Source organism: Periplaneta americana, chromosome 10 (genome assembly GCF_040183065.1).
Source record: "Periplaneta americana isolate PAMFEO1 chromosome 10, P.americana_PAMFEO1_priV1, whole genome shotgun sequence".
NCBI classification, from domain to species: domain Eukaryota; kingdom Metazoa; phylum Arthropoda; class Insecta; order Blattodea; family Blattidae; genus Periplaneta; species Periplaneta americana.
This window is the reverse complement of record NC_091126.1, coordinates 67,447,733-67,474,030: the sequence shown is the minus strand read 5'-3', so window position 1 is coordinate 67,474,030 and position 26,298 is coordinate 67,447,733. Positions and strand designations below refer to the sequence as shown.

General features: G+C 34.2%; 1 protein-coding gene across 8 annotated transcripts in view; it reads right to left on the bottom strand.

Moving 5' to 3' along the window:
• Positions 1–26,298, bottom strand: part of Slmap (Sarcolemma associated protein) — a 215,630-nt gene that overhangs the window by 42,253 nt on the left and 147,079 nt on the right. For 7 of the 8 annotated variants that reach the window (XR_011334357.1, XR_011334358.1, XM_069837662.1 and 4 more), the window contains 2 exons: positions 11,156–11,300; positions 6,661–6,795 (listed from right to left, as the gene is read on the bottom strand). Coding sequence is in view for 6 of the 8 variants with exons in the window: in XM_069837662.1 (XP_069693763.1) it covers positions 6,661–6,795; positions 11,156–11,300 (280 nt within the window). In the remaining 2 variants the exon portion in view is untranslated. Of the gene's footprint in view, positions 1–6,660; positions 6,796–11,155; positions 11,301–20,974; positions 24,853–26,298 lie in introns of those variants that run through there. The other variant, XM_069837664.1, reaches the window with a different exon arrangement.

The window sequence follows — 26,298 nt, the reverse complement described above, 5'->3', positions numbered from 1 at the left end:
AGTGATAATTCAAGGTCCAGCAAAATGATCTACCCGATTTGAATTGGCCGCCATATAGATTTCTTGATAGTTGCACTTGAGTGGTATATATCTTTCAGCAGCACAAGCCATGTCATTTCATGGCGTGGACAGGTGAATATCGTGCATTTTGTTGTTGAGCATTTTTAAAAAATGGTGACTGTGATTGCAAAGCTGTGGCAATTTCGTACCCATTTTAGAGTAGGTCGACATGAAAGAATTCCTGATAAGAAAACTCTAATGATATGGATAAGAAATATCAGACAAAAAGGTCAACTTTCAAACAGAAGTTGTCCGATAGATGTTGCAACGTTTGGACTCCCGAGAATATCGCAGCAGTGAGGCATGCTGTTACCACATCTCCACGACATACAGCCATTAAACATGCTCTGGTATTGGAAATATCTGATCGGAGAGTCAGATGAATCTTACACCTAGACCACAAGTTCCATCCCTACAAAGTTATGGTCGTTCAGGAACTTTGGCAACGTGACTGGCTCAACTGCCAAAATGCTTGCAAGACCAAATTGAAAAATGTTCCAGGCGATACTGTTGCGCTCAGTAATGACTAAGCTCATTTTCATTTGTCGGACTACGTCAACAAACAAAACATTCCATATTCATTCCCAGAAAACCCTCGAGAAATGCATCAGCGACCTCTCCACAGTGAGTGTGTTACTGTTTGGTGTTCTGTCGCACAATTTGGAATAATAATGTTGTTTTATTTAACGACGCTCGCAACTGCAGAGGTTATATCAGTGTCGCCGGATGTGCCAGAATTTTGTCCCGCAGGAGTTCTTTTACATGCCAGTAAATCTACTGACATGAACCTGTTGCATTTAAGCACACTTAAATGTCATCGACCTCGCCCGGGATCGAACCTGCAACCTTGGGCATAGAAGGCCAGCGCTATACCAACTCGCCAACCAGGTCGACTTGGAATAATAGAGACATGCTTTTTTTGAAGAAGAAGGACGCACAGTCACCGTACAGCTCGTAAGAGCAAGCATTTGGATGATATTACCCTTAAAACGAAGTGATGTCAAAATGACAAACATTTTTCTATAACATGGTAAAATAAAATTCTGAATAGGATCTATGCTGCCCTTGTTATTTATGTTTCTAATAGGGGAGATTTTTCTGCCAGATCCTGTTACTTTCTTCCCATTGATAAAATGAAATGAATTAAAATAAAGTAGGCAAACTTTGATTTCTGTAGTAATTCATGTACTATATATTACATCTGAACAAACAGCCATCATGGCTCAGTGATAGCGAGCTGGGCTGGTAAGCCAGGGGGCCCAGGTTGAAATACCACTACACCCTGAATTTATAAGTTGTGTTGGGCAAGCCTGTGGTGAAGGTACTCTGGTTCCCCTCTGACATTGCAACAATGTGTCTGTCATCAATCGTCATCACTCATTATGAGTGTAATGTAGATCCACTGCCTATGGTGCACTCTGGACTCGACGAACTAAGTGGTCTAAGGACCATCCCATTGAGAGGGGGAACAAATCTGAACAGTGCAGATAATATTTTTCATACATTTACTATTGCACTAAAATATCTGCCTCGTCTATGTTACTGTGTTGCTCTAATATGGTTCAAATTGAAAATGTTTTCAGTGACAGTAAATTGATATTTTCATGTGAGACAGTCAGCAATAGGAGGAGGAGGAGGAGGAGGAGGAGGTGGTGGTGGTGGTGGTGGTGGTGGTGGTGGTGGTGGTGGTGGTGGTGGTGGTGGTGGTGGTGGTGGTGGTGGTGGTGGTGGTGGTGGTGGTGGTTGTGGTGGTGGTGGTGGTGGTGGTGGTGGTAGAAGTAACTTTTGCTTCTATTCACTGTCACTGAAAACATTTTCGACTTGACTCATATTAGGTCAGCACAGCAACATAGACGAGGCAAACATTTTAGTGTGATAGTAATTGTATTCACTGGACTCTGTTTTTGGAAATTCTTATTCCATGACATTTTCACATTTTTATTTCTTTAAGCAGAAAATAAATCGCAAAGTCCAATGCATAATATTAAAAAATAAAATAACTAGAGAAAAATTCAAGACACTGCTATGAAGTTTTAACCAATTCAGTAACTTTGTGAATAAATACTAGGAGATATTCAAAAGTTCCTAAAATCTGACTGTTGTGCAGAACTAGGCAAAGCATTCCCTTGTAGCAGTAAATAGAGCTGCATATATCTTTTGTGATCTTATCTGCCTTGTGGTGTCACGTTAAGTGAATTTGTTCTTTGTTTCTGGTCATGTTTTCATTATCGTTGTGCTGTTCTCTGATCTACAAACAGAAGAATATCTCTTATTCAGATCCGTTTTAAACTTAGTAGAACTGCGGCAGAAACACATAAACTGCTTAAACAAGCACTTGGAAATGATGCATTGAGTGTTACACAATTGCACAAGTACAGACGTGTGCTAATTATTAGACTCAAACAATAATTATACAGTATGATTCAAGTAACTTTTATTCTACAAAACTCATTTATTACACACTGTTTGCAACAATAATATTTAGTATGAAACCCTTTGTTCTTTATCATCAATTTTATGCCGTTTGGCATGTTGTTCATGCGATTTTCACATTGTTTCTTGATGTCTTCATCCCTGTGCCATATTTGGATAAGTGCTTCTATGATGTCCACCTTGGTGGTAATCGTCGTTTTTTTAGTTTTCTCTTTATGATACACCAAAGATTTTCAATTGAATTTGTGTCTGGGCTGTTACCTGGCCTGGGAAGGACGTCTACATTATTTTCAGCCATAAAATTAGTTACTGATCTGGTTTTGTATCAGGGTCCTCCATCTTACACAAAGACACATTCACCATCAGGGAACCAGTCCCTCATTTGTGGAAAAATTCGGGTTTCTAGAACTTTTTTGCAATGATCCTGTCGCATAGAGTCCTACAGAATTATTCTGTGGCCAGTAATTCATGATATTACGAAAATGTAAAAAAATGTGGTGCTGAGTCTAATAATTTGCACACGTCTGTAATATAAGCATAAAAAAAGACGAATGTAAATTGACAAATATTGTGCATGCAGCCATTCTGAGAACCACAGAGCAACCCACAACGATTTTAATATTGCAGACTTAACCTATGGAACGTGTCAGTACATTTACCAAATGATACAGTGGTTTGCTATCACATTTGTGCCGAAACTCCAAATAACCAGAAGCAACAATGACAGAGTCTACACAGGGTAGAATATGATGCTCTATGGATCTGACATCCATAAGCTTCGTTGGAAACAAAGTTTTCTATTTTCATATTCTTGGTATTGAGGTAAGTATTCAACATCACAATTTAGTTATTTTAATCTCTGAAAATGATGACAGTAATTAAATGATACGAGGTTATGTAAGTCCCAGAGCTGCTGTATCATGTCAAAAAGTGAAAAATCTCTTTTCTGTTTGGAATCGAACATGTACTCTTTCTCTCTGTAGCTAATCGTCCTACTGAGTGAGACAACTTGGCTCCTTTTACTGTTTGATATGTTTACAAAAAATAAGCTCCTATACACCGTAAAACAGGTGTCTTGATATGCTGGGGCATCTCGATACGTTTTACATATTGAAATGAGTCAAGAATGAGAGAATGATGGATATAGTACAATCTCGATTATCTGTGTCTCAATTAACCGATCATCAGATTATCTAACGATCTTCCAGCTCTCCCCCCTAATTAATCACGGAAACCCAGCTAAAATTCAATCCGAATATTTAAACATAAAGCTCTAGCAAGAGATCTGTGCAAGGCTACTATGTAACAGTAAACTTGGGCCTAGCCATGTAAGAGACTTCAAAATCGAAATATGTGTAACTACCCCTTCCTTTATCACTATGTTGCTATTCACAGCAATTCACACTTCACTCACTCCTCTCATTCCAATACAAGGGCAATATCCTTGACACTGAGGAATTTGCAGACGAATTTCAAGAGAATTACAACAGTGGAAGAATATTAGTGAAAGGCATTAAAAAGTTGGCAGAACAAATTAATTATTTCTTTGACGTGGATGAAGAAAACATTAACTGGTGGCATGATAATAAAAAGTAATAACATTATTGCTGACCCTGCGTGTGAGGTTACAAATGTAAGTTACATTGGCAACAGTGGAGGGGAAGAAGACATAGTGCCTGAATCGCGTGTTCCTCTACAAACTGCACTTCAATCAGCAAAGACCCTCATGAGGCTTTTGATACTCCATTCCCGGACATTGTTTTACTTCAGAGAATTAGAATGGAGATCAGAAAGATATTCTCATAGTAAAGCTCAGAAAAAAAAAAGTGACAGACTTCTTTAAAAGAATATAAAAATAAGATAAGAGCAAATAGAACGGATTATCCGTATTTTTCGATTAACTACACCTCCCCCTCCCTTTCATTTCTACGGATAATCGAGCTTCTACCGTATTAGAAAGTTCAAATTGCTGTTAACAGATATAAGAAAGCATCTTTTCTACCACAGACTTTAACTTGCTTTTGTGATTAATATTACATTGAAATCTAAATTTTTTCCAATTCTTTTATATTAGACATTTTACTTTTATAAGCCCATTCAAAGAGAGAGTGCTGGACCAAATACAAGAGAGATTATCCACTGTAAAGTGATAAAACTGCACAACTACAATTAAGATGTGGATATACTGACAAAGTCATGAAATGTCTAGAAGACTATAGTTCACAATACATAAACTTTGTATTTCTGTGGGTTAAGGGTAGCTCATGTTTTAAACCTAAATCTGACATTAATATAGATGAGACAACATGGTATACTAAATTTGTTTAAATGCCTGCAGTATCACAAACAATTGAAGGGTTCAGAACCATAGTGGGCCAAGCACCATTTACTAAAACTGTAGAAAACGAGGGTTAAAATGAAGTTATTACCATAATTCAATGGAAACATACAGCAAGTAAAATAAAGTACATATCAAAACTAAATGATATGTCAATTTTCATTAAGGGAAGGCTCCACTGAAAATCATGAAAATTTTTCCAAATTTTTTTTAGCTATTTCACTTAATCAGAATTTATATTTTCATACCCCAAGTGGATTCAGCTCAATTCTGATTACAAATACTCGTATGTTTACACTTTTTAAATTAAGGCTGGAAGGGGGAGTGGAATTTAAAGAGCTGTCAAAATTGTTTTTCATCAAAGAATTCTTTTTTAAAATTTCTGATTACAAATCTAGTAACTTTTTGTTGGCTCCCTGAAGTTACTAGATGAATGTAGCGGAGGAGAATATTAATTTACATAAATATTCATTTTATTTTCAAATCTATTTTTTTGTTGATTCAACACCAACTTTCTTATGCCAAATATTAATCAATCTGGATGAAATTTTTACTGCAAGTATTTATGAAGTAGCTGCATGTTTCTATGCATTTATTTTGTGAGAAATGCTGCTAGTTTATTTTATTAATATTTTTCTTAAGAAAATTCATCTAGTAACTTCAGGGAGCCAACAGAAAGTTACTAGATTTGTAATCAGAAATTTTAAAAAAGAATTCTTCGATGAAAAACAATTCTGACAGCTCTTTAAATTCCACGCCCCCTTCCAGCCTTAATTTAAGAAGTGTAAACATACGAGTATTTGTAATCAGAATTGGGCTGAATCCATTTGGGGTATGAAAATATAAATTCTGAATAAGTGAAATAGCTAAAAAAAAATGGAAAAATTTTCATGATTTTCAGTGGAGTCTTCCCTTAAACTATGGTACTGACTTAACTTTAACCCTTGCTTTCTCCGTTTTTAATAAATGGCACTTGGCCCACTATGGCTCTGAACCCTTCAATTTCGTTTTAATTTTCAGGTAACAGTCTGTCTTTAAGGAGTATCTAAGAATATAAAATTGGATTATTCTAATGGCATTTATAACTTAATAATCAGTGGACAGTAATAATCAGGAAGGAGACCAGAATATGGAGCAAAAACGTAAGGAATTGAAAATGAAGACTTACAGCACTATTCATTTGTAAGTGTGAATACAGGTCCAATGTATATACAGTTTAAGACAGTAAAATATATGCATTTCAGTGTTATAACTTTAATGACAATCTTCAAGTTACATTCACGAAGTCAAAGGATATATAATTAAATTAATGGTAAAAATGTATTTTTATTATGGACAAGAGAAATATGTAGGTTCCTAATTATCAAATTTCAGTGTGAGGGATCACTCTATTTCCTTAAAAAAATTTGGTGAATTTATTCTGTTTCTGAACCATCATACTGTAGACAATGGGTAACATCCAAATCTTAACCACAAATTGAATGTTGAATGTGACCAGAAATATAAAGATTGACTTTGGCAAAATTATTCTTACTGTTAAGAAAACAGTTGATCTTCCTCTCACATTCATTATTGTTTTGTTTAACAAATATTTACAAAACAAATATATGAATACATATCCTTCTGAATCCATTGTAGATGACGTGACCACATTTTAAGATTTAACCAAATTTCCCAATTTAATCATAAAATTCATTCACTTACATTTTTACCATTACATCATATATAAATTTTACGACTAATCCAAAATTGGAAACTTTCTAATTGCACATTAATTGTAACGGAAAGTAATAATTTAAAATTGAAATATTTGGTAAATTATTACTTACTATACTAGAATTGCCGACAAGATTCGAGTATTCTTGTTGTAAAGACACCAAATCTTGTGTCAGTTGTGTTTTCGCTTCATTGCATTGGGCATAACACTCTTTCACAATAACCATTTCTTCTTGTAAATGGTGAAGCTGTAAATCAAACAATATATTATAATACAACAAGTACAATGTGAAAGTTACTCACAAATTCAGGGCACTCAATATAATGAAAAGATGAAAACAGATTAATGATTGTGAATCATGTTCTGGTATTTGATGTTATTTTTATTGATACATTACTGCTTGATTTCGTCAAAAAAATTCTGTAACTATTTACACAACAATGTTGAGTTGAAAAATCAGATTTTAATCATAAAAAAGATGAAACAAAAATCACACTTAATAACAGTAGGATGGATATTTGGTTTGTAGAGTTCTACTCAATAAGAAGTGCAAGTCTACATACACAGGGTTTTATAATTTGACATGTAAACAGAGTGATTCTAACATAAACATTTAGTTACCTCCAAGAGGAAAAGTCATTTTGAGAGATGCATCAATCTTTGTACAGAAAGTTCATATGGACATGATGAATCTAATGCAAATTATTGCGAAAATAGAGCTGCAAATCCAGAAAAATTGCAATGACAATAAGAGATAATATTACTTATGTTTCTGTCAAATGCAGTGCAAGAATCTTGATACTGTTTTTGGTCAACACAACTATGTAAGAGTGGCGAATTCTCCATGGAACAGACTGTTTTTAACCAGATATTTAATTATGCTGTAACAATTGCAACTATGAAGAATACTGCTCCATGTGAACAAGAATAGTATCACAAGAATTAAAAAAAATTCTATTCAGATTCTAGAGGTTTCACAATGATTAGGGTTCTCATTCGTCCTTATTTTATATGGACAGTTCGTATTTTTAAGACCTGTGTCCATATCATACACATAAAAAGGTAACAAAATATCTGTATTTTCTATTCGGACTTGGAAAGGAGATTAATAATTATTACATCCTTGAAGAAATGGCACCTACTACATAGTAACCAAAGATATAGTTTTGTACTGTACTTCGGTTTTAAAGATACACCAAAGACCAAAATATTGCATTCACAGATTACGAAACTCACTTCCAGGAGAAAACATAAATTTACCCCTCAGGCAGCTGAACTTTTTGCAGTACCGTACTTTTTGCAGATACAGAGGATGGCTTACAACAATCTACTTATCAACTTCAACTCTTAGCCGAACAGTATGATATGAAAATCGCTACAAGTAAAACAAAAGTTATGGCTTTTAAAGGAAGATTACCTGTTCGTAACAAAACCTGTGTTTATAATAAGATTGTTGAACAAGTTTCCTCATTCAAGTACTTAGGATATCATGTTAGTTATGACAATGAAATTGATATATCACTTAAAATTCAAAATTATAATAAGTCCATGGGAACCATTAATAGAGTTTTTAAACAATCTTTAGTGCAAAGACATACAAGAATAAGAGCTCATAAAACCTTAGCAAGACTAATGCTTACCTATGGGAGCGAAGCTTGGACTATATGTAAAAGAGACATAAGCAGAATAACAGCTCGCGAAATGAAGTTCATGAGATGAACAGCTGGATACACAAAGTTAGACAAAAAGAAAAATGAGATATTCTTCAAGAACTTCAAATCTCTTCGGTTATGGACCATATAACTACATATAGAAATAATTGGCAGCAGCACCTTCAGTGCATTGATCGATCCCGCATCCCTCATCAGATTTTGAATTACCATCCAAGAGGAAAGAGATCTTTAGGAAGACCATTCAAATGATGGCACAAGACTGTAACAGGCCACCAGGCCTAATACATGGGAGGAAGATGATGATGATGATGATGATGATGATGATGATGATGATGATGGCAGCTAAACAAAATCTGGTGATATTAATCACTGAAAGTGAAATGAAAATAAGGATTTCGAAGAAAATACTCCGAACTTTTATGACAAATATATTTCATATCTCGAACCATGGGAGGAAAGTTTTGAGGGTGCTGAGCAGTTTTCTTGAATTCAAATAGGTTCAGGTTATGAATCAGTCCTACACTAGAAAAGTGTCGAGAAATCAGCTGAGTTTATAAATTCACTCGTTTTGTAATCCTAATGCTTCCATCAACATTGACCAACTTTTTGATGAAATGCTCGTGAATCTTGTGCTTTAAAAAATCGAAGAAAATGTGGAGAAGCAGGAAGAAAAAAAAAAGACCCAAACAGAGAACTGAAAGGTGTAAGCCTGTGTATCTAAGCTTTCAACTATTGAAATGAAAATGAAATGAAATTTAACAATTCTGAGAAAGTTTTAGAATGTGAGTACCGTCTCCCAGAACATCTGCAACTGTAGACAGTGTTTTATTTGATAAAAGTCATTTGGACACTTGGAAGGAACAAACTCCAAATAAATAAGGTAAAAGCATTGCTTCAAATTAAAGTCAATTCAGAGTTTTCATGCTTGTATTTCTGTGACTACATCAAAGAAAATACTTTTTTCTGAAGCAAGTGCATTCTTTCCAGAAGTATGAGAATAAAATTGATGACTAACATAATTAATACTATGTATGTTTAAATCATTTAATCAGACTAGCATATCAGGATATTAATGTTATGAGAGTGTAAGTAGGATATATTCAGTTTCACGGTTCATTTTTATGTACTGGTACAATATAGTGAATAGCTTTCATTAATGCAAATTACACCCCTAATTTGTGGGAAAATAAGTTCCCATATTTTTGTACCCAGAATCATGCCAACCTTAACAATGATGTTGGTGCTGTTTTAATTAATAAAGAACAAGTCTATCACTAGTGATGTAATGCGTAAATGTGAAATAAGTTCGACTGATAATTGAATCGTGAATTGCAGGCCTTTCAAGTAGTGCAAAAATCCCACATGTCCAGTACTCAGTATACATTTCACAGAAGCAATTAGTAACAGTGAATTGCAGGAAATTTCAGGAACACCACAAATACAGGGCATGTGGAATTTTTTAGAAACTAAAAAAAAAAAAAAAAAAAAAAAAAATTCGGTTTGCTTTTCGTTTTTATTTATTTTTTAATAGGATTAATGGAATTTGAAGAATTAAATATGCTATTTATGCAATTTTGCATTTTTGTAAGTTTGTGTACTTTTTCAATTTCTTGGCTTAAATATACATTTAAAGTTCTTTATAAGTTAAAAAAATTGTCCTTCGTCTTCTTCACCTAACAATGTATTAAAGAAATAAAATTATTGGGCCGTATTCATAGACAATCTTAGCATGGGCTTCCGGTGGATGATCAGCAAACTAACGTTTTTCGTATTCATAAACAATTGTTAGCGATATGATATAACATGAATCCCGTACAAGTAACCAGTCGATAGCCGGGGCTAGTTTAGCATGATCGTAGCACGGGCTAGCGAAATGTCTATGAATAACACCGTACATTACTAATCGTGAATTGCAAGAAACCCCACATTTCCAGGCAATTTAGATTTCTTTTTTTCAGTAAATACTAAAGAAATAATTAAATTTCATATATGTTAAACACCAGAACTTATTATTATGCTTAAATAAAAAATAGTCACTTCAAAATACCAAACACTTTTGATGACAATCAGTTTCTGGTGCCTCCTGAAAAATTTGCTCAAATAGACATGTGGGGTTTCTGCCAATCACGATTCATTTATATGTTGCTTTCTGAAGTTGTGTGCGAGAATTATGCCTTGGCCTATAGTAATAATCAAGTTAATTTAGTGGGTCAGTTTGGCGTAGTTATAGACTGAAAGCTCGTTTAATTGCATCTAACACCTGGAGAGAAGAAACAAATTGCTGAAAATTACAAACTAATTTCTAACCTTCTGCACTTGAAAATGAAAACAAATTCCTGCACAAGATATTTTCAGTGTCGTTAAAGTTCTTGTTAAGTGACTGATAATCTGTCCAAGAAGTGGAAAATTTTTCGTTCGACTTGTTTATTTTTTCCTGACTGAAAAGAGAGTATGGGATGGAATTTCTTTTCATAACTTTGACAATCGAAATCCACGCATCATCAGACAGCATCATTGTACTATCACAGTCTAGTATATACAGTCACGAAGCTCAATATGTAAGAAATATACATCCATAGATAGTTGCTAACCACTAGGATTGCTACCATCGCCTCATCACAGACAATGCGAAATAGTACCTGCACAGTCTATTGTTCCTAGTACCCTCATCAACTCAAGCTTCGTGACTGTATATACTAGACTGTGGTACTACACAATTGAATTCAAGCTATGACTTATGTTCGAGGCTGTATCAAGGCTAAACTGAGTATTCAAACTCTAATTAAGCATGAGTAACAGTGAAGGAGAGGTAATATAAAATCACATACATAATATTTCACTTCAATGATGCCATGCAAATGAATACACAGGTTAGTGAAAAATATAGCAAAACAGCAAATCCTAGCAATAAGAGCACAAGTATCAGAAACTCACATTTTGAAAAATTTGGTCACGTTGCATCTTGCATTCACTCAGCTCAAGAGATGTACTACTGGAATCTCCTTCTAACATACGTGCTTCCAAAGTTCGATTCAGAGTGAGGTTCCGCTCCTCGAGAGCATGATATTCATCCTTTAACCTGCAAAATTGACGTAAAAACGTGTGAAATACAGTAAGCTACAAATTTTCCTGACATTTATATATGTTACTGAAAATATAATAAAAATAAACAACAAAATAGTGGTAAATATTTTTGAGACCTGCTACTCTGTAACAGTTCAAAATCACAAGGTATAGTAAGTAGGGAAGTACAGCATTTTTATTATCAACAACCTGTATACTCTGTGCTCTTAAACTTGTCTCCCCCAAATATAATAAAAAAAAAAAAAACTTACAAATTTAAGATATAGCAGTAAATCAATATTACAGATTAAATACAGTATACTGCTGAGCAAAAGAAGTGTAACAATTTGATTTTTCCGAGAAATTCAGATTTAATTTACAAAAATGATATAGTATATGTATCTTCAGAATCTTTTAAAGTAACATTTATTGCATATCAGTTTAGTGAAAACATAATGTAATTTAAAAAATGAGATAATATTATTAATATGACAATAAACCTTTCATATAGTTAGTTAGTGGAGTTTAAAAAGAGTGCGTCACCTACTATGGCTATTTGTGCCCTTATCTAAAATTCTTTCAAAAACAAAAAACATACCATAAATTAAAAAGGAACACAAATTAAAAAACGTTGTCACATTAAAACCAGCTACACAAATGCATTACCAACAAAATGATTCGTTAAAAAATTACAAAAATAAGCAATTATCACTGAACAATAACAATTTTGCTCAGACTTAAGACAATGTGTCCCTTATGGTTTGGTGTGCGCTGAATCCGAAAATGCATCTCTTTTCTTCGTATCACATAAGGTTTTTAAGATATACTATGTTTTCACTTTTTGATTAGCACTCTCCCAGGAAACATCTGGAACAGGTTGGAGGTTGTAAACCAAAACAAAAGCTAATGCATTTTATGAGTTTACGATATATTTCCGGTTTCTTATGGTTGTTGGCATATTCTTTTGTACCTCTAATAAATAAACAGATAATGACTGGTCCCTTCTATTCATTAAATTTCATAACAGTTCAAAGTGAGTTCGATGCAATGAACGGACAAGGGTGTGGTTTTCAATATTTAAAAGAAAAGCTTACCAGTTTGAGTGAAGGCAAATTAAAAGAGGGCATTTTCATTGGTCCACAAACTCGCAAAGTTATTAATGACTCTTTGTGTGAGGAAAAACTTTCCGTTACAGAAAAAATGGCATGACGCACTTTCAAAGCAAATTTCCTTGGAAATTCTAGGGCAGACAACTACATCGAACTAGTGGAAACTATGTTAAGTGCATATGAGAAAATGGGGTGTAATATGTATCTCAAAATACACTTTCTACATTCTCCTTTGGATTTCTTTTCTCCTAACCTTGGAGTGGTAAGCGATGATCATGGGTGAAGATTTCATCAAGAAATATCTGAAATGGAAAGGCGATATAAAGGATGCTTGCAGACTATTGTTGGTTCCTTGTAAAAGACAGTCCCGAGTCTAGTTATAAACAGAAGTCATCCAGAAAATACTTTAAAATGGTGAGTTCAAATTCCGAGATTTTTCTCGTTATACACATGAAATATTTTTATTGTTATTATGTTTTTTTGTGTTTAAACTATGTAACATCATTTTTGTATCCAGTACATATTTTTCAAGTATTATGAGGCATTTTGAATCCTTAGTCTGTTGTAATTTTATCAGTAGCAGTGAAAAAGAAGAAAAAATAAGTTTTTTCACAAAAAATTCAATTCACTTTCCCCTGAAAATGGTACGTGATGGGGCAATTTGGATTTTAAATTCAGATTTAGGGCACACATATTAGTATCATTTACCTATTTTTATATCGGAGCAAGACAAAAAGTAAAAATTTGTTGTTTATTAGACACCAGACTACTTTAAAAAGCAACCATAAAATTATAAAACAAATGCCACCAGACACCAATAATCTGGAGATTTAACAACAGTAAAACTCTATAAAATATTCAGATGTAGATGGTCTGAAATGTCAAGTATGTAAAACAAAATAGTCTCTGGATGTAAAGGGTCCAGAGGGTAAACAAACAACGGGTCAATAAAATCTGAATCACCTTGTCAAGTCCTGTATTGGATAAAAATCTCAGAACTGCATTTGCACAATTAAAATCATTTCCAAGTGTGTCACGTAAAATCGGCCAAATTGCATATTGTCGATGGGCACAGTCATATTTTCTGCTATGCAATAAAATATGTTCGACCATAACTGGTATATGGCATATCTCACACTCCGGTTGAGACTTGCCACGTAGGAGATGGCCATATGTCAGACACAGTGGCCAATTCTCAAGTAAAACTTCTTCGTGTCATGACGCTCTTATGGACGAATCCCAAACTCAAACAACATTCTTTATACTTCGTAATTTATTTCCCTCTTGTGCAGACCATTCTCCTTCCCAAACCTTTCATATATCATCCTTCAAATTCTGTGTGTTGTGTACAAAGTTGCGGTAGAAATATAAGGGGGCAGTATAATGAAGGTACATTTAAAACAACACACCTCCATGCATTAAATCCTTGATTTGCTCAGAATGATTTAAGTGAGGGTTATGAGTTTCATGCAAGACAACACAGAGAATTAACAATGAATGAATGGAAGATGTGAATGAAGACCTTTTGATGCTGGTGCAATTAACTTTCTACACAGCCACTCTGACAGATTGCTCACCACTAATTAAACTCAGAACCTTTTTAACAGATTCCTGGACACTCAATAACAGGTGTTGCCACTATTTTGGCGAATAACATCTTGCATTCCATTTGGCATGCTGGCAATAGGGTTTTGATGTAATTTTGTTGAATTGTCTTCCATTCTTCCAGAAGAGCTGCCCGCATCTCACCCACAATGTGAAAAACCCTTTGAGCATTTCACACACATGCTCGATGGAATTGAGATCAGGACTTCATACAGGCCAGTTCAAAGTGACGATTTCCATCTCCTCTAAGAACTGCGACATGAATCGAGAGGTATGTGGTCGGTCATTGCCATGCATTAAAACTAAGTTTTTGCTAATGTAAGAGGCAAAAGGAAAGACATATTGAAGAAGTACCTCCTCGATGTACTGATGTTAATTTAGTGTCCCATTTTCAATTACCACTAGCTCAGTATGGGAATGAGAGCTGATGCCTCTCCATACCATGATGAAAATTCCTCCATAAGCCATTCTTGCTGAGAAGGTACAGGTAGCACAATGCTCTCCAGGTCTTCTCCATACCGTTTCCTTTCTGTCTCGTGATCTGATGCTGAACTTTGATCCGTCTATGAAAAAAATACTGTCACACTGCTCCTCTTCCAAATTCTCATGTTCTCGGGCAAACTGTAGATTTGCCAACTGAAGGCCGCTGAAAGGTTTTCTTGAGGGCAGGTTTGCTTCATCAAGTCTTCTCTTCACTGTCCACTTGCTGATAACATTACATACTTCCTCCAGCCGATTTCTGGCTTTTACTGCTGTCACATGACGATCACTCAACACCTCAGTAGTTAAAAAATGGATCTTCTCTGACCGATATAGACCTAGGCCGACATTTTATAGCTCGGAAAATACTCTTAACAGATTCATAACATAAAGCAAGCTGCGTCCATCAATTGAGCCGTTCAGAGCAGAAGCAGTGTAAGTCAAGAATGGGTAATGAGGGTTAAAGTAAACATTCTGTAAAATACAGCGCAAAGTAGCAATTAATATTCAATTTATTTAAACTATTAATAGTCAGTGGATAGCAAGGACATATTAATTGCTACTTTGCACTGTACTTTACAGAATTTTTATTTTAAACCTCATTACCCAATTTTGACTTACACCACTTTTGCTCTGAATGGCTCAATTAGTGCAACAGCTCTTGCAGCATCTTTCGAATTCAGAACCATCTTGCATTAAATCTTTCTCCACAGAGCTTAATGGAATACTGAATGATAGGTTTAGGGAATGTTATGAGCTTAAAAATAGGGAACTTAACAATGTAAATTGGCTTTGTCGGAAATTAATTCAACTAACACCAAAACAAGACAATGTACAATTAATTATTCACAGAATTAAATCGTTGTAAGTTACAATTACGTGCTTTAACTAAATAACAATGTAATGTGTTACTTTAAAAGATTATGATGAAATATTGCATGTACATATCACTTTTTGCACATTAAATCTGCATTTCTCACAAAAATCCAAGTGTTACGCATTTTTACTCAGCAATGTAGTTGAGCAATTTTCTGCCAAGCGGAGTTTGTCTCAACCACAAGTACCTTAGCATGGATGACTATGTTAATATCGAGGTTACTGGGTTACAGTGGGTGCTGTCACGTTTGCTTTTTGTGTTACTATAAAATTACAAAGAATAAAATGGATCAGTTAAAATATTCCATTCCACAAAAAGTGTTTTTATATGATTAAATGTGCAAATGTGCTAATACTCTAAATTAGCTAAGTTCAAAGACAATTTCAAGAAAGATTTCTTGGTGAAAAGCAAGTCACAAAGCTATTCATATATTGGTGAAATAATTCTGTAACATAGGTAATGTTAATGATAAGAAACGTAAATATCAACATACATAAGAATCCTCACTGAAGAATGTATGGATGACATTCTTTATGGCCTAGAAAGTTTCCCAACAACGTCACTATATCTTTCACAGAAAAGAGAAATTTCTTAAGTTCTGTGTGTATAAGTATGAAATTATTAAAGATAAAAGAAAACCATATAAAATTATTGTTGTGCAAGAACTGCAACCCAATGATCCTGTGCATAAGTATAAATTTTGTACATGGTCATTTTGATGCATAATGGAGGAACTCAACCTAATCTCCTACTGTTTTTGGATAAACATGTAAGTTCCTAAACAATCAATATTGAAGATCCAAAAAATCTGACCAACTCCTTCACGAAATGCACATCCATGATTCGAAAAAAAGAGTATGGTGCGCAATTGGTGGCGAGAGATTAACAAAATCATTCCATTCTTTTTTGTTTCTTATTAAAAAAACATCTTAATGTTGATATTTATGCAAAAAAAAAAAATTCATCTCTTTTTGGCGAGGGGACGCAATTTTGCCTATTTGAACAGAATTCTACCTGCGTACATACAGAGACTGCTTTGATACAAGTCATTTGTGAAGTAGTCAAGAATTATGAGCAATAATATGCGGCACTCTAGAAAAAAAAATTTCAAATTATGGTTTATTTAACGACCCTCGCAACTGCCAAGGTTATATCAGCGTCACCAGTATGTCGGAATTTTGTCTCGCAGGAGTTCTTTTACATGCCAGTAAATCTACTGACATGAGCCTGTCGCACTTAAGCACACACAAATGCCATCAACCTGGGCTGGGATAAAACCCACAACTTTGAGCACAGAAGGCCAGTGCTATACCGACTGTGCTACCCAGGACAACTAAATTGAATATAAAAATACATTACTCACCATATAACAATTGAGGTGGGGGTCAGGTTGAAAATCTGCTTAATGCAGTATTTTATGAAATTGAGTTTTATACCAAATCAGTACTCTGGAACATACTGTACTAAATGTAGTAACTATAGGTATCAAACTGTACCATATTCCCATATGAAAAGGAGTATAAAAGTAAGTCTCTGCTGCAAAAACTGCTTAATGCAGGAAGTTAGTAGTGATACTCCATGTCAGAATCTACATAATGCAACCACAAAATAATAAGAATGCAGGTTTTAAGGTCCTTAGAGATGCACGTGTTTTAGCTTAGTAATGTAACAGCATTTGCATACTTCAACAAGTCTTTCTACAGTGTTATTAATTGATGAAGTAAAAATATTTTGCTCTAATTGAAGCAAACATAGTTTACACATACTCATTTCAACACTGGATTTATTTTTATGTCTGTATTTAATTCTGAAACATAACTTACACGTACTCATTTCAATACTGGGTTTGTTTGTTTATTTATTATTTGTATACAAAATATAAAAAAAGCAAAAGTTAAGAAACTCAATATTGCATATTTCGACATTAGGCCTACAACAATAGCTACTACTGGTAAAAATAAACTGTGGCAGTAGATTAGGTTAAATACATTATAACTTCACATTCCTATTAGGGATTTCATTTTTTTTGGCAAGTTTAATAATAAAAAGTGTACATGAATAAAAGTAATTAATATATAAAAACGCTAACATAAATCCCGTGCAATTCATAAAACCTTAAAACTACTTATCGGTCAGAATGACCGATACAATCCTTTTAGTGTTAAAAATAGTACCATTTTATGACAAAATGTATAACAATTAACGACATATGTCTTTCAGTAAAATATAATGTTGTAAATTTAATTTTGCAGGAGCTCCGCTGCAAACCCTGCTTAATGTACAATTAAATCATCATTGAAGGAATCTATTATTTTGGGTTCTAATAGGGAAGAATATAAGCCTGCAAACTTATATTTAAAAATAATTGCATTACTCATGGTTACTGAGATACATAATTTTCTCATTTTTCTCAATATTTAAAATTATGCATTTAGCAGGTTTTAAACAAGATTCCTTCAATTATTGGGGCTGTGAAATTTCACCGTTTAATGCTGAAAACCGTTAACTGGAGGTCGCCTAAAATCAGGGTTCTACTGTACTTTTTAGTTAACTTAAATTTAAGAAAGCAACATTCATCTTTAGTAACACTTATACCTTACACATTGAATGGCATATACAACTCATTGGCACTATTGCCGGTTTTAGCATGTGTGTTTAGTGGGGAGATTCGACCGCTCTCTCACACAGGAGGAAAAAAATGAGAGGTGATTTAGGCCTACAGTTCCATACAAATAATGAGCCAGAAAGAGGTAAGAAGGAAATGTTATGTTGAACTTTCCTTTTATCAAAGTATTTGTTAAAAATGATATCCACCTTTCTGGATGCGAGTATCACATCGGAGAAACTTGCAGATATTCAAGCAAGAATACAATAAATTCCTACGAAATCTTCACGCTGATTACCACAAGAATGCGATCTGTCACAAAGATCAATATTAAGAGGATAGAAAATGCTACATTTTTATACAGCAAGAGGATTCAGCCACATGCGTGAATTTATGTGAGCAGATGTTGCGTTATGTTCATAATGGTGCTATTGATCCATCTCTATTATTAATGACAGATGAAGCTGTCCATTTAAGCGGTTATATATACTCTCAGAATATAAGGCACTGGTACACTGACAATCCTCAATCAATGCATGAAGTTCCTCTTCACGATCAGGAAATGGGTTTGTGGTGTGGCATTACTGCATGCAGGGTAACTGGCTCCATTTTCTTTTCAGATACATGCTCACAACATTTTGTGCGAGACATATTGTAGTCTTATTTTCCAATACTGACTGATGATATAAAACAGTATGTTTACTTCCAGTAGGATAACTCCATTGTAAATACTCCTACAGTCACTATATCATTAGAAACATTAGAAAAAATGTTTATACATCTTGATTACACAACTTTTAACACTATATCACTTAAACATGAAACATGTAAACCAGGTACAATAGAATTTAACACGAGAAAGTCATATAATATATATTCCAAAAAATGTTTTTATGATCGCGTAATTAGTTGCGGATGTTCGCCAGCTCGTTCCCTAGATTTAAATGTTCGTGATTCTTTTCTTTTGGGAAATTTAAAGCAGAAAGTGTCTTGAAGGCTGGAGAAAGAAATGAGGCGAGTACTAAGTGAAATTACAAAATAATAGAGACTTGCGGAAGTGTTATGAATTTTCTACACTGATGTGATTCTTGCATCCAGTAAGGTGCACATCAATTTTAAAAATATGATTTAATAATAATAATGCGTGCTAGTAGGCTCTGAGGATGATGTGAAGAAGCACCGAAACAGCTGTAAGCCACACATGCTTACATAATTAACACGAGTAAGATCGCCATTTAACCAATTATTAATAAAAGGTAAGTTGAACATAATATTTTATTACCTCTTACTGGCACGTTAGTTGTATGGGATTATAGGCCTAAATCACAGCCATTCACTGTCAATTCGTTTTCCTCCTGTGCGAGAGAGTGGTTGGATCTCCCCACTAAACATCTGCACTACGACCGGTGATAATGCCAGTACATTGTACACGTCACACACTGTATTATGAGCACTCATGCCTAGTTTCTGGAACGACAATTATCTACATATAGAGTTATTTATGATTTAACATGCTGATAAGTTTTAAATGAGTTCCGAAAAACATTGACATCTGTACAGTTATCAGTTTTTGAACTAGTAATTGCACTTAGTCCTGTGGTTACTTATCTGTTAGGATATGCAGCAGCACTATTTTACTGTTTCTTGAAGCATAATAACTGATAATAATTCTGCAGCCTACACTCCATTCACTTAATTGAAGTCAAGAAGTGACCAAGTCATTTTATTCAAATTTTCGAGAATTCACAAGAAGTGTTTTATATCATCTCTAATCTTTTCATAGTCATGAAAATTACACAATACATACTTAACGGTATTTAGGTCAACATCAAACATATTCGCAATACATAATATTAAGAGCTTAAGTTTGGGAATTATTTGTGCAGAGTGGGAGGCCAGCATTCAACATTATAACATCTGTAATTGTCTTCACCGTATTAATGATATGCATCTTAACTTTGTAAGGAACCTGCACCTTGAACAGCAACCGAGTCTACGTAGACTAAACATCAATAAGTCTTCTATTGGTCCCAACACTAAAAGTCGACAATTGAGGGAGATCTTGCAGAACAGAAGTTTTAAATTATGGTGTAAATTACCTCATAAGGGCAAAGGTGTTATCCTGTATTCTGAGTGTCCCAAGGCAATTTCCTGGATGTCTTCAAAAGCAAATTTATCGATTTTAGAATACATTAATGCAATTAAAATGTCCAGCAATGTATCTGCGGTTAGATCTGTGCCCTGAAGAAGTTTCAACACAACCCGTTGTCGCCATCCTGGCTGCAATGAGACAGAAACTCTTGGTCACGTGTTGGGATTCTGTCGAAAAATGGAGCTGCTGTGCAACAATCAACACCATAAGGCCAGGACCAGTATTGCTGATGTCCTCAAGCATCATGGATGGGAGCTACATGAGGAAATCCACTGTGTTTCATCCTTAGATTTGAACAGAAGAGCAGATATTGTAGCCATTCACAGGACTCAATCTAAGGGAATAGTTCTTGATCCTACAATCCAGTTTGAGAGCGATGCCCTGCATGCACAACATGTTGATGAGGACAGGAAATCCATTTATGAGTCCTGCGTCCCATACCTAAGTGAGAAATATAACACTGCCACTAGTCAGTGGAGTGTTTCTGGTCTTTTGTTTGGTGCACGTGGCACACTTCCTAAATTCACATGTAATATTTTAAAAGCACTCGGTCTCCGATTTTTTTAAAATCAAAAAATTTTATTGATTATTCTTAAGGATTCAATCCAAATACTACATTACCATTTATATTTTGGCCATTGATGATTCTACTGGGTTTGCATTTCTCTGGAGTTTTTACTAAACAATTCCTATATATAATCTTTTTGTCTTTCTAAATTATTCTGTAGTGCTTTTATTCTGGATCTTTATGGTCACCCTCATTGAGGGCAGATTATTTTGTTAGAAATAGTTGTTGTTGTCAGTTTACTTAAAAAGTGAAGACTTGGTCAGTTCTTGACTGGAGTTGAAAAAAATGAACATATCATGTGCAAACATTACATTTATTGTATGGCAGTATATTACAAATTACATTAAATGTATATAGTAAAACATATTATGAAACAATATCAATGCCATGTGAAATTCAGAATCAATGTAGATTATCAGTGTTATATTATTTCCTTCCTCCTTCGTCAAAGTCAAACTCTTAATCATTCCCAGGTGTTGAATTGTCTGTAATGAACATGGAGTAATAACTTTGTTCACTGTCTGAGAGATATTTTATTATTTATATCTTCCATTTTCTCTCTCTTTACTGGAAGACAGAAACAGTTTTTTCTGTCCAACTTGTATGCTCCTTTCCCTCCACTTTAAATTGTGGGATCTTGTTTCTTCTCTATGAACTTTCATCACGTTTCCATCCTTTGTTTTTGGCATTGTCTCTTCACTATCACTGCTACTATACATAATAATTATTAAACAACTTATTTACTATTTCAGCACCAGATAAAAACAATGATACAATAGGCCTACAGTGTGCTATAAGTTTTCTCTCCAAGCAAACAGCTGATTGGTAGGCATAGGCCTACTGTTTCCAACCAAGTGCACTGAAAGTGTCTCAAGTCAAGAACTTCTCATGTTCATGCACATATGGGAATTTCTTGGCTCCAGTCAAAACTTGTACAATATGTTTCTTATGATAAGAACACTCACTTGGTCAGTTTTATACTTCAGATACATGCGCATGATACCAGGGAATGTTTGGGTGACTATTTCATTTCACACAAAAAGTTGACTTGGGCAATTTTTGACTTCGTCCATTCAATTATAGTTTGAACATTAAAGCATTGTATTTTGTCACTGTGCCTTCAAACATTACATAAGGAATGATGAAATTATACCGAAAGTAGCTTTGAAAATCAAGGGAATTAAAAGTAATAATGCTTTTTTCTTTCTCCTGAAGAAATCTGTTTAAATGCACATAGATGATTTTGGGGGCACAGCAACGATTTATATTATCTTATGCTAAATATTCTATGCTTATGTAACATATTACAAACAAGGAAAGACTTAGAAACGGACACTATTACTAGTCCAAGGAATAGATTTTGGAAGACAATGCTAGCATCCCTTCCAATGGGGATGCACAATAAGCCTTTTAGGCTGACGTGCATGAATTCTTTAAGGCTCTTTAAAAATCAACCTAACCTAACCTAACCTAACCTAACCTAACCTAACCTAGCCTAATCTAATCTAATCTAATCTAATCTAACCTAACATATTACAATACTTGTGTTCATAAAACCAATATGAAAATATTGTTATCTTTATTTTTCTTATCAATTTCACACTCCATGTCATCTGGCGAGGAAGATTTGGTTCTTTTGGAATGCCAAGAATATTTCCGGCTCCACAAAGCTAATTTAAATACTTTAATGACATTTTATACTACAGACGATTATCAACTACACATCCAGTAATATGTCTATCACAGCTGACGCTGGTTGCAGTTTCTGTAGCAAAAGTTATATAAAGAGTTATCTCCAGTAATATAATTTACCTTGATGATCATGTCAAATAACAACAATTACTGTTTTCTTAATCATATCGAGGAGGCTGTGTAAATATACATCTACAACAAGGTTCTTAAGTTAAAAATGCCTTGCACCTATAAGCCATGTTACTACAGAAGACATATGTAAACAAAAATAACTATATATAACTAAAAGCTCGCTAACAAAATATTAGTGAAGATATTCAGGAAAGATGACAGATTACTAACCACAAAGTCACCTGAACTGTTTGTTGCAACAGTTCATAAAGCCAGCCATATTTAATTTTCCATAAACTCCTGAAAGTTGTCAGTGCAGTTAAATTTATAAGAATATTTACATGTCACTGTTAACTGAAGTGTACCAGAAGCCAGGCTTAATGGTTCTCGTAATCAGTGAGTGAAAGTGTACTCACCAATTAAGACGAAAGTTGACTGAGGGAAAAGAATTTACAAAACATATTGAACCGACAAGTCAATACTAACAAATAAATTATGATAAAAAGAACCTTCATTATGAATCATTCAATAAGTGAATAGCATGTAAAAACAAGTAGTGGCTACAAGTACTTTCGCCTTATCTGGCATCATCTGATAGCATAAGAAATTAAACATGCACTTGCTATTTTTATGTTAATGCATATTTAATTTCTTATGCTACCTGATGATGCCGGATAAAGCGAAAGTACTTGTAGCCACTACTTGTTTTGACATGATATTCACTTATTGAATGATTCATAATAAATAGACGGTCAAATGAAGGTTATTTTTATCATCATTTATTTGAGAGAAAAGAAGTTAACCTGCTATTCACTATGTATAGGCTACAGTGTAGAATGATACTTTATGCATTTATTCACAGAGATTAATCTTTTACGTAGAACAAGAATCTTTTAGTATTCTGTTCATTTGTGGTTTTCAAGGAAAGAAAAAGTGATTCTCTGAATCAACTTTGGTGGCCCTTATCAAGAAAACTACTAACCTAGACAATGTTGTTTGCATAACATTCTGATTTCAATAAAATGTTGTGATAGTGCTTTTCCTCTAATATATACCGTTTATTAGTTATTCACAATACACAATTATAAAATTTACTCATCAGTAGAGCCCGAATGTTTGGCAAAATGCCTTTTTTTATTGTGTGGAAGTAAATCATTATTTTCGTAGATATAAATGCGATTTGGGGTAAATCAAAGTGATAGGGCCAATTTTCATTTCGCCTATTTTGCCTTTTCACGGTGTTTCTTACTAATGCAATAATAAATGTCTTTTTTGTCATTTTAAAGCCATATTTCTTGTTTATTAGCAATTTTCTAATTAATTGTAATGTAATGTGTATGAAATTTAAATATATGAAACAATGACTCACTTTACTAACGAAAGTAAATAAATAATTTATTTCGGTGCTTAATCTGCTAATAATTGTGCTTTAATACTATTGGTGTAATATGAATAATGGCCGACAATCTACAGTTACAAATATGTCATGTCTTCATGATTCCAAAAATCAGCTTTATAATTTTAAATATTAAGACCATTCTCATAGAAGTTGTCACGTAGCATTTACAATTGTTTGCTTTCATTTTTCAAATCTTACTATTACAATTTTGTGCTACATGTGTTTATTATTGTAGGAGAAAGAAATCTGAGTGAGGAACAGTCAGTTATTTTCGGGTGACAGAAGGTATAAGATTGGTTAGCTTAGAGCTAGAATGCTTAAATTCAGTAAACCATTGAAAAGTAAACTTCATGCTTACGATAGTGAATTTGGTGCCTTTGTGTTTTCAACCGTTGGAACAGTTTTGTTATGTAAGGTTTGTGAAAAGACAGTTAATCACGAAAAAAGTATTTTATAAGTCAACACGTGTGAACTACGAAGTAAAAACTGAGTTCGTTTATATAATTTATTGGTAAAATATATTACGCCTGTTAAAAAAATGTATAATGCCTTTTCCAAAATTTATTGTGCCTCTTTTGCCTGCCTATTTTAACTGTTATAAATGTCTAAACATCCGGGCTCTACTCATCACATTAATTTGAATGACATTATTTGAGGAGCTGGAAACAAGGCATACTCTAATCAGGCAAGCAGGCTGAGATGTGTTAAGTATTGGACATTGTTATGTGGTGTTGAAACTACAATAATTTTTTACGATAAAATAAGATTCCAAGAAATAGTGACTGTTAGGAAGATTTTAGTTCTACCATTTGAAACATCACATGTTTTATAAGCCTTATAAATTGCGGTAATACATATGTTCTCATTCCATAGGTCTAGTAAGTCCCTATTATAGTAAATACACAACAGTCTTCATGAAATGGCGCGTCAATTTCCACAAAATGCATCTCTTTTATTGCTGTGTTATCAGCTGAAATGAGAGAAAAAAAAGAGTAAAGTGTAGTGGACAATTTGAACAAAACTTGGGCATTAGTCCTATTAAATTCTAGAAAATAATTTTTACGTATAATTACTCATTTCAGGGAATTGTTTTGCCCATGTTCTCGGGCTGCCTTCATAATGGGTTATTAATCAATTCTCGATAGCACAGAGTTAAACATGAACATAAACATAAAGACTAAAACATAAGGGATTCCACTGCTATGAAGAAGATTTGCTGTCAATGATGGAATCTGAAGATTTAGTGACATGGTAGCCATCTGTGAAAATGATTCCTAAGCTTATATAAAACTATTATTATCGTACGTCCCAGAAAACAGCAGCCAGCCAGCCACACTCTGCATGGTTTCCGCTGCACACTAACCATTTGTCCCGCGCAATCGAGCTCCAGTGGCCATATGGCATTCAGTGTGCTTAGAAGTCGTGTAATGAAACTCTAGATTCTTCAAGTGTACAACGTTAGTGTATAAAGTTTAGTGATTATGGTGTATTTACATAATGCCTAGCAACAAATTCTCACTGTGAACATGTGTATATGTACAATACGTATATAAAAGGCAGAAGGTCGTGTGCGAAAACAAGACGAAAATTTCGAATAAAGTTTCCAAACAAACCTGTGCCTTCTGCCAAAACAATTAGGCGATTTAAAGAAACAGGCTCAGAGAAGAATCGAAAATCAAGCAGAAAACGTAGTGTTCCTATGCGGAATGATTGTTCCAACAAGATTCTGCCACTGCTCATACAGCTGCCATGTCAATAATGGAATTGGGGAGTATTTTCGGTACGAGACTAATCAGTAATAATTTGAGGCTTCCACGAAGCCCAGATATAACACCCTATGACTTTTATTTATGGGGAACACTAAAAGGTAGGGTTTATAGGAAAAATTCTCTTTCTATAAATGAACTAAAAGACTATATAAGAGAAGAAATCCAAGCTATCAATGATGTGGAACTTCAGAGTGTTGTTCATTCATTTATCAGAAGATGTCAGTTGTGCGGCAGCAAACAGGAGCCATTTTCAGCAACGACTATGAGCATGGTAAGTCCAAATTTTTGAACATTTATTGTTAGTACTGTTATACATATTGGAGAAGCACTGGGGAAATGGTTATGCGCTCGGTGGAAACCACACAGGGCGCAGCCGACCAGCCAGCAGCTCTTTTCTGGAACGTATGATAATAATAGCTCTGTATCATAGATCTAACCATTAGATACAAAAATAATGACCAGAACATTGTAAAGCAGGCTATATATGAAAACTATGAAAATGACTACAATAATAAATTTTCTCGTCAAAATGGCAGTGCAAATTTTGAAGTTATTGGTCTTCTTTTTGGATCAAGAGGGATGTTCTTTGACACCGTTCTCCAGTTTTTCAAAGACTTTGGTTTAGAAGAGGAAGAGTTAACTTCTAT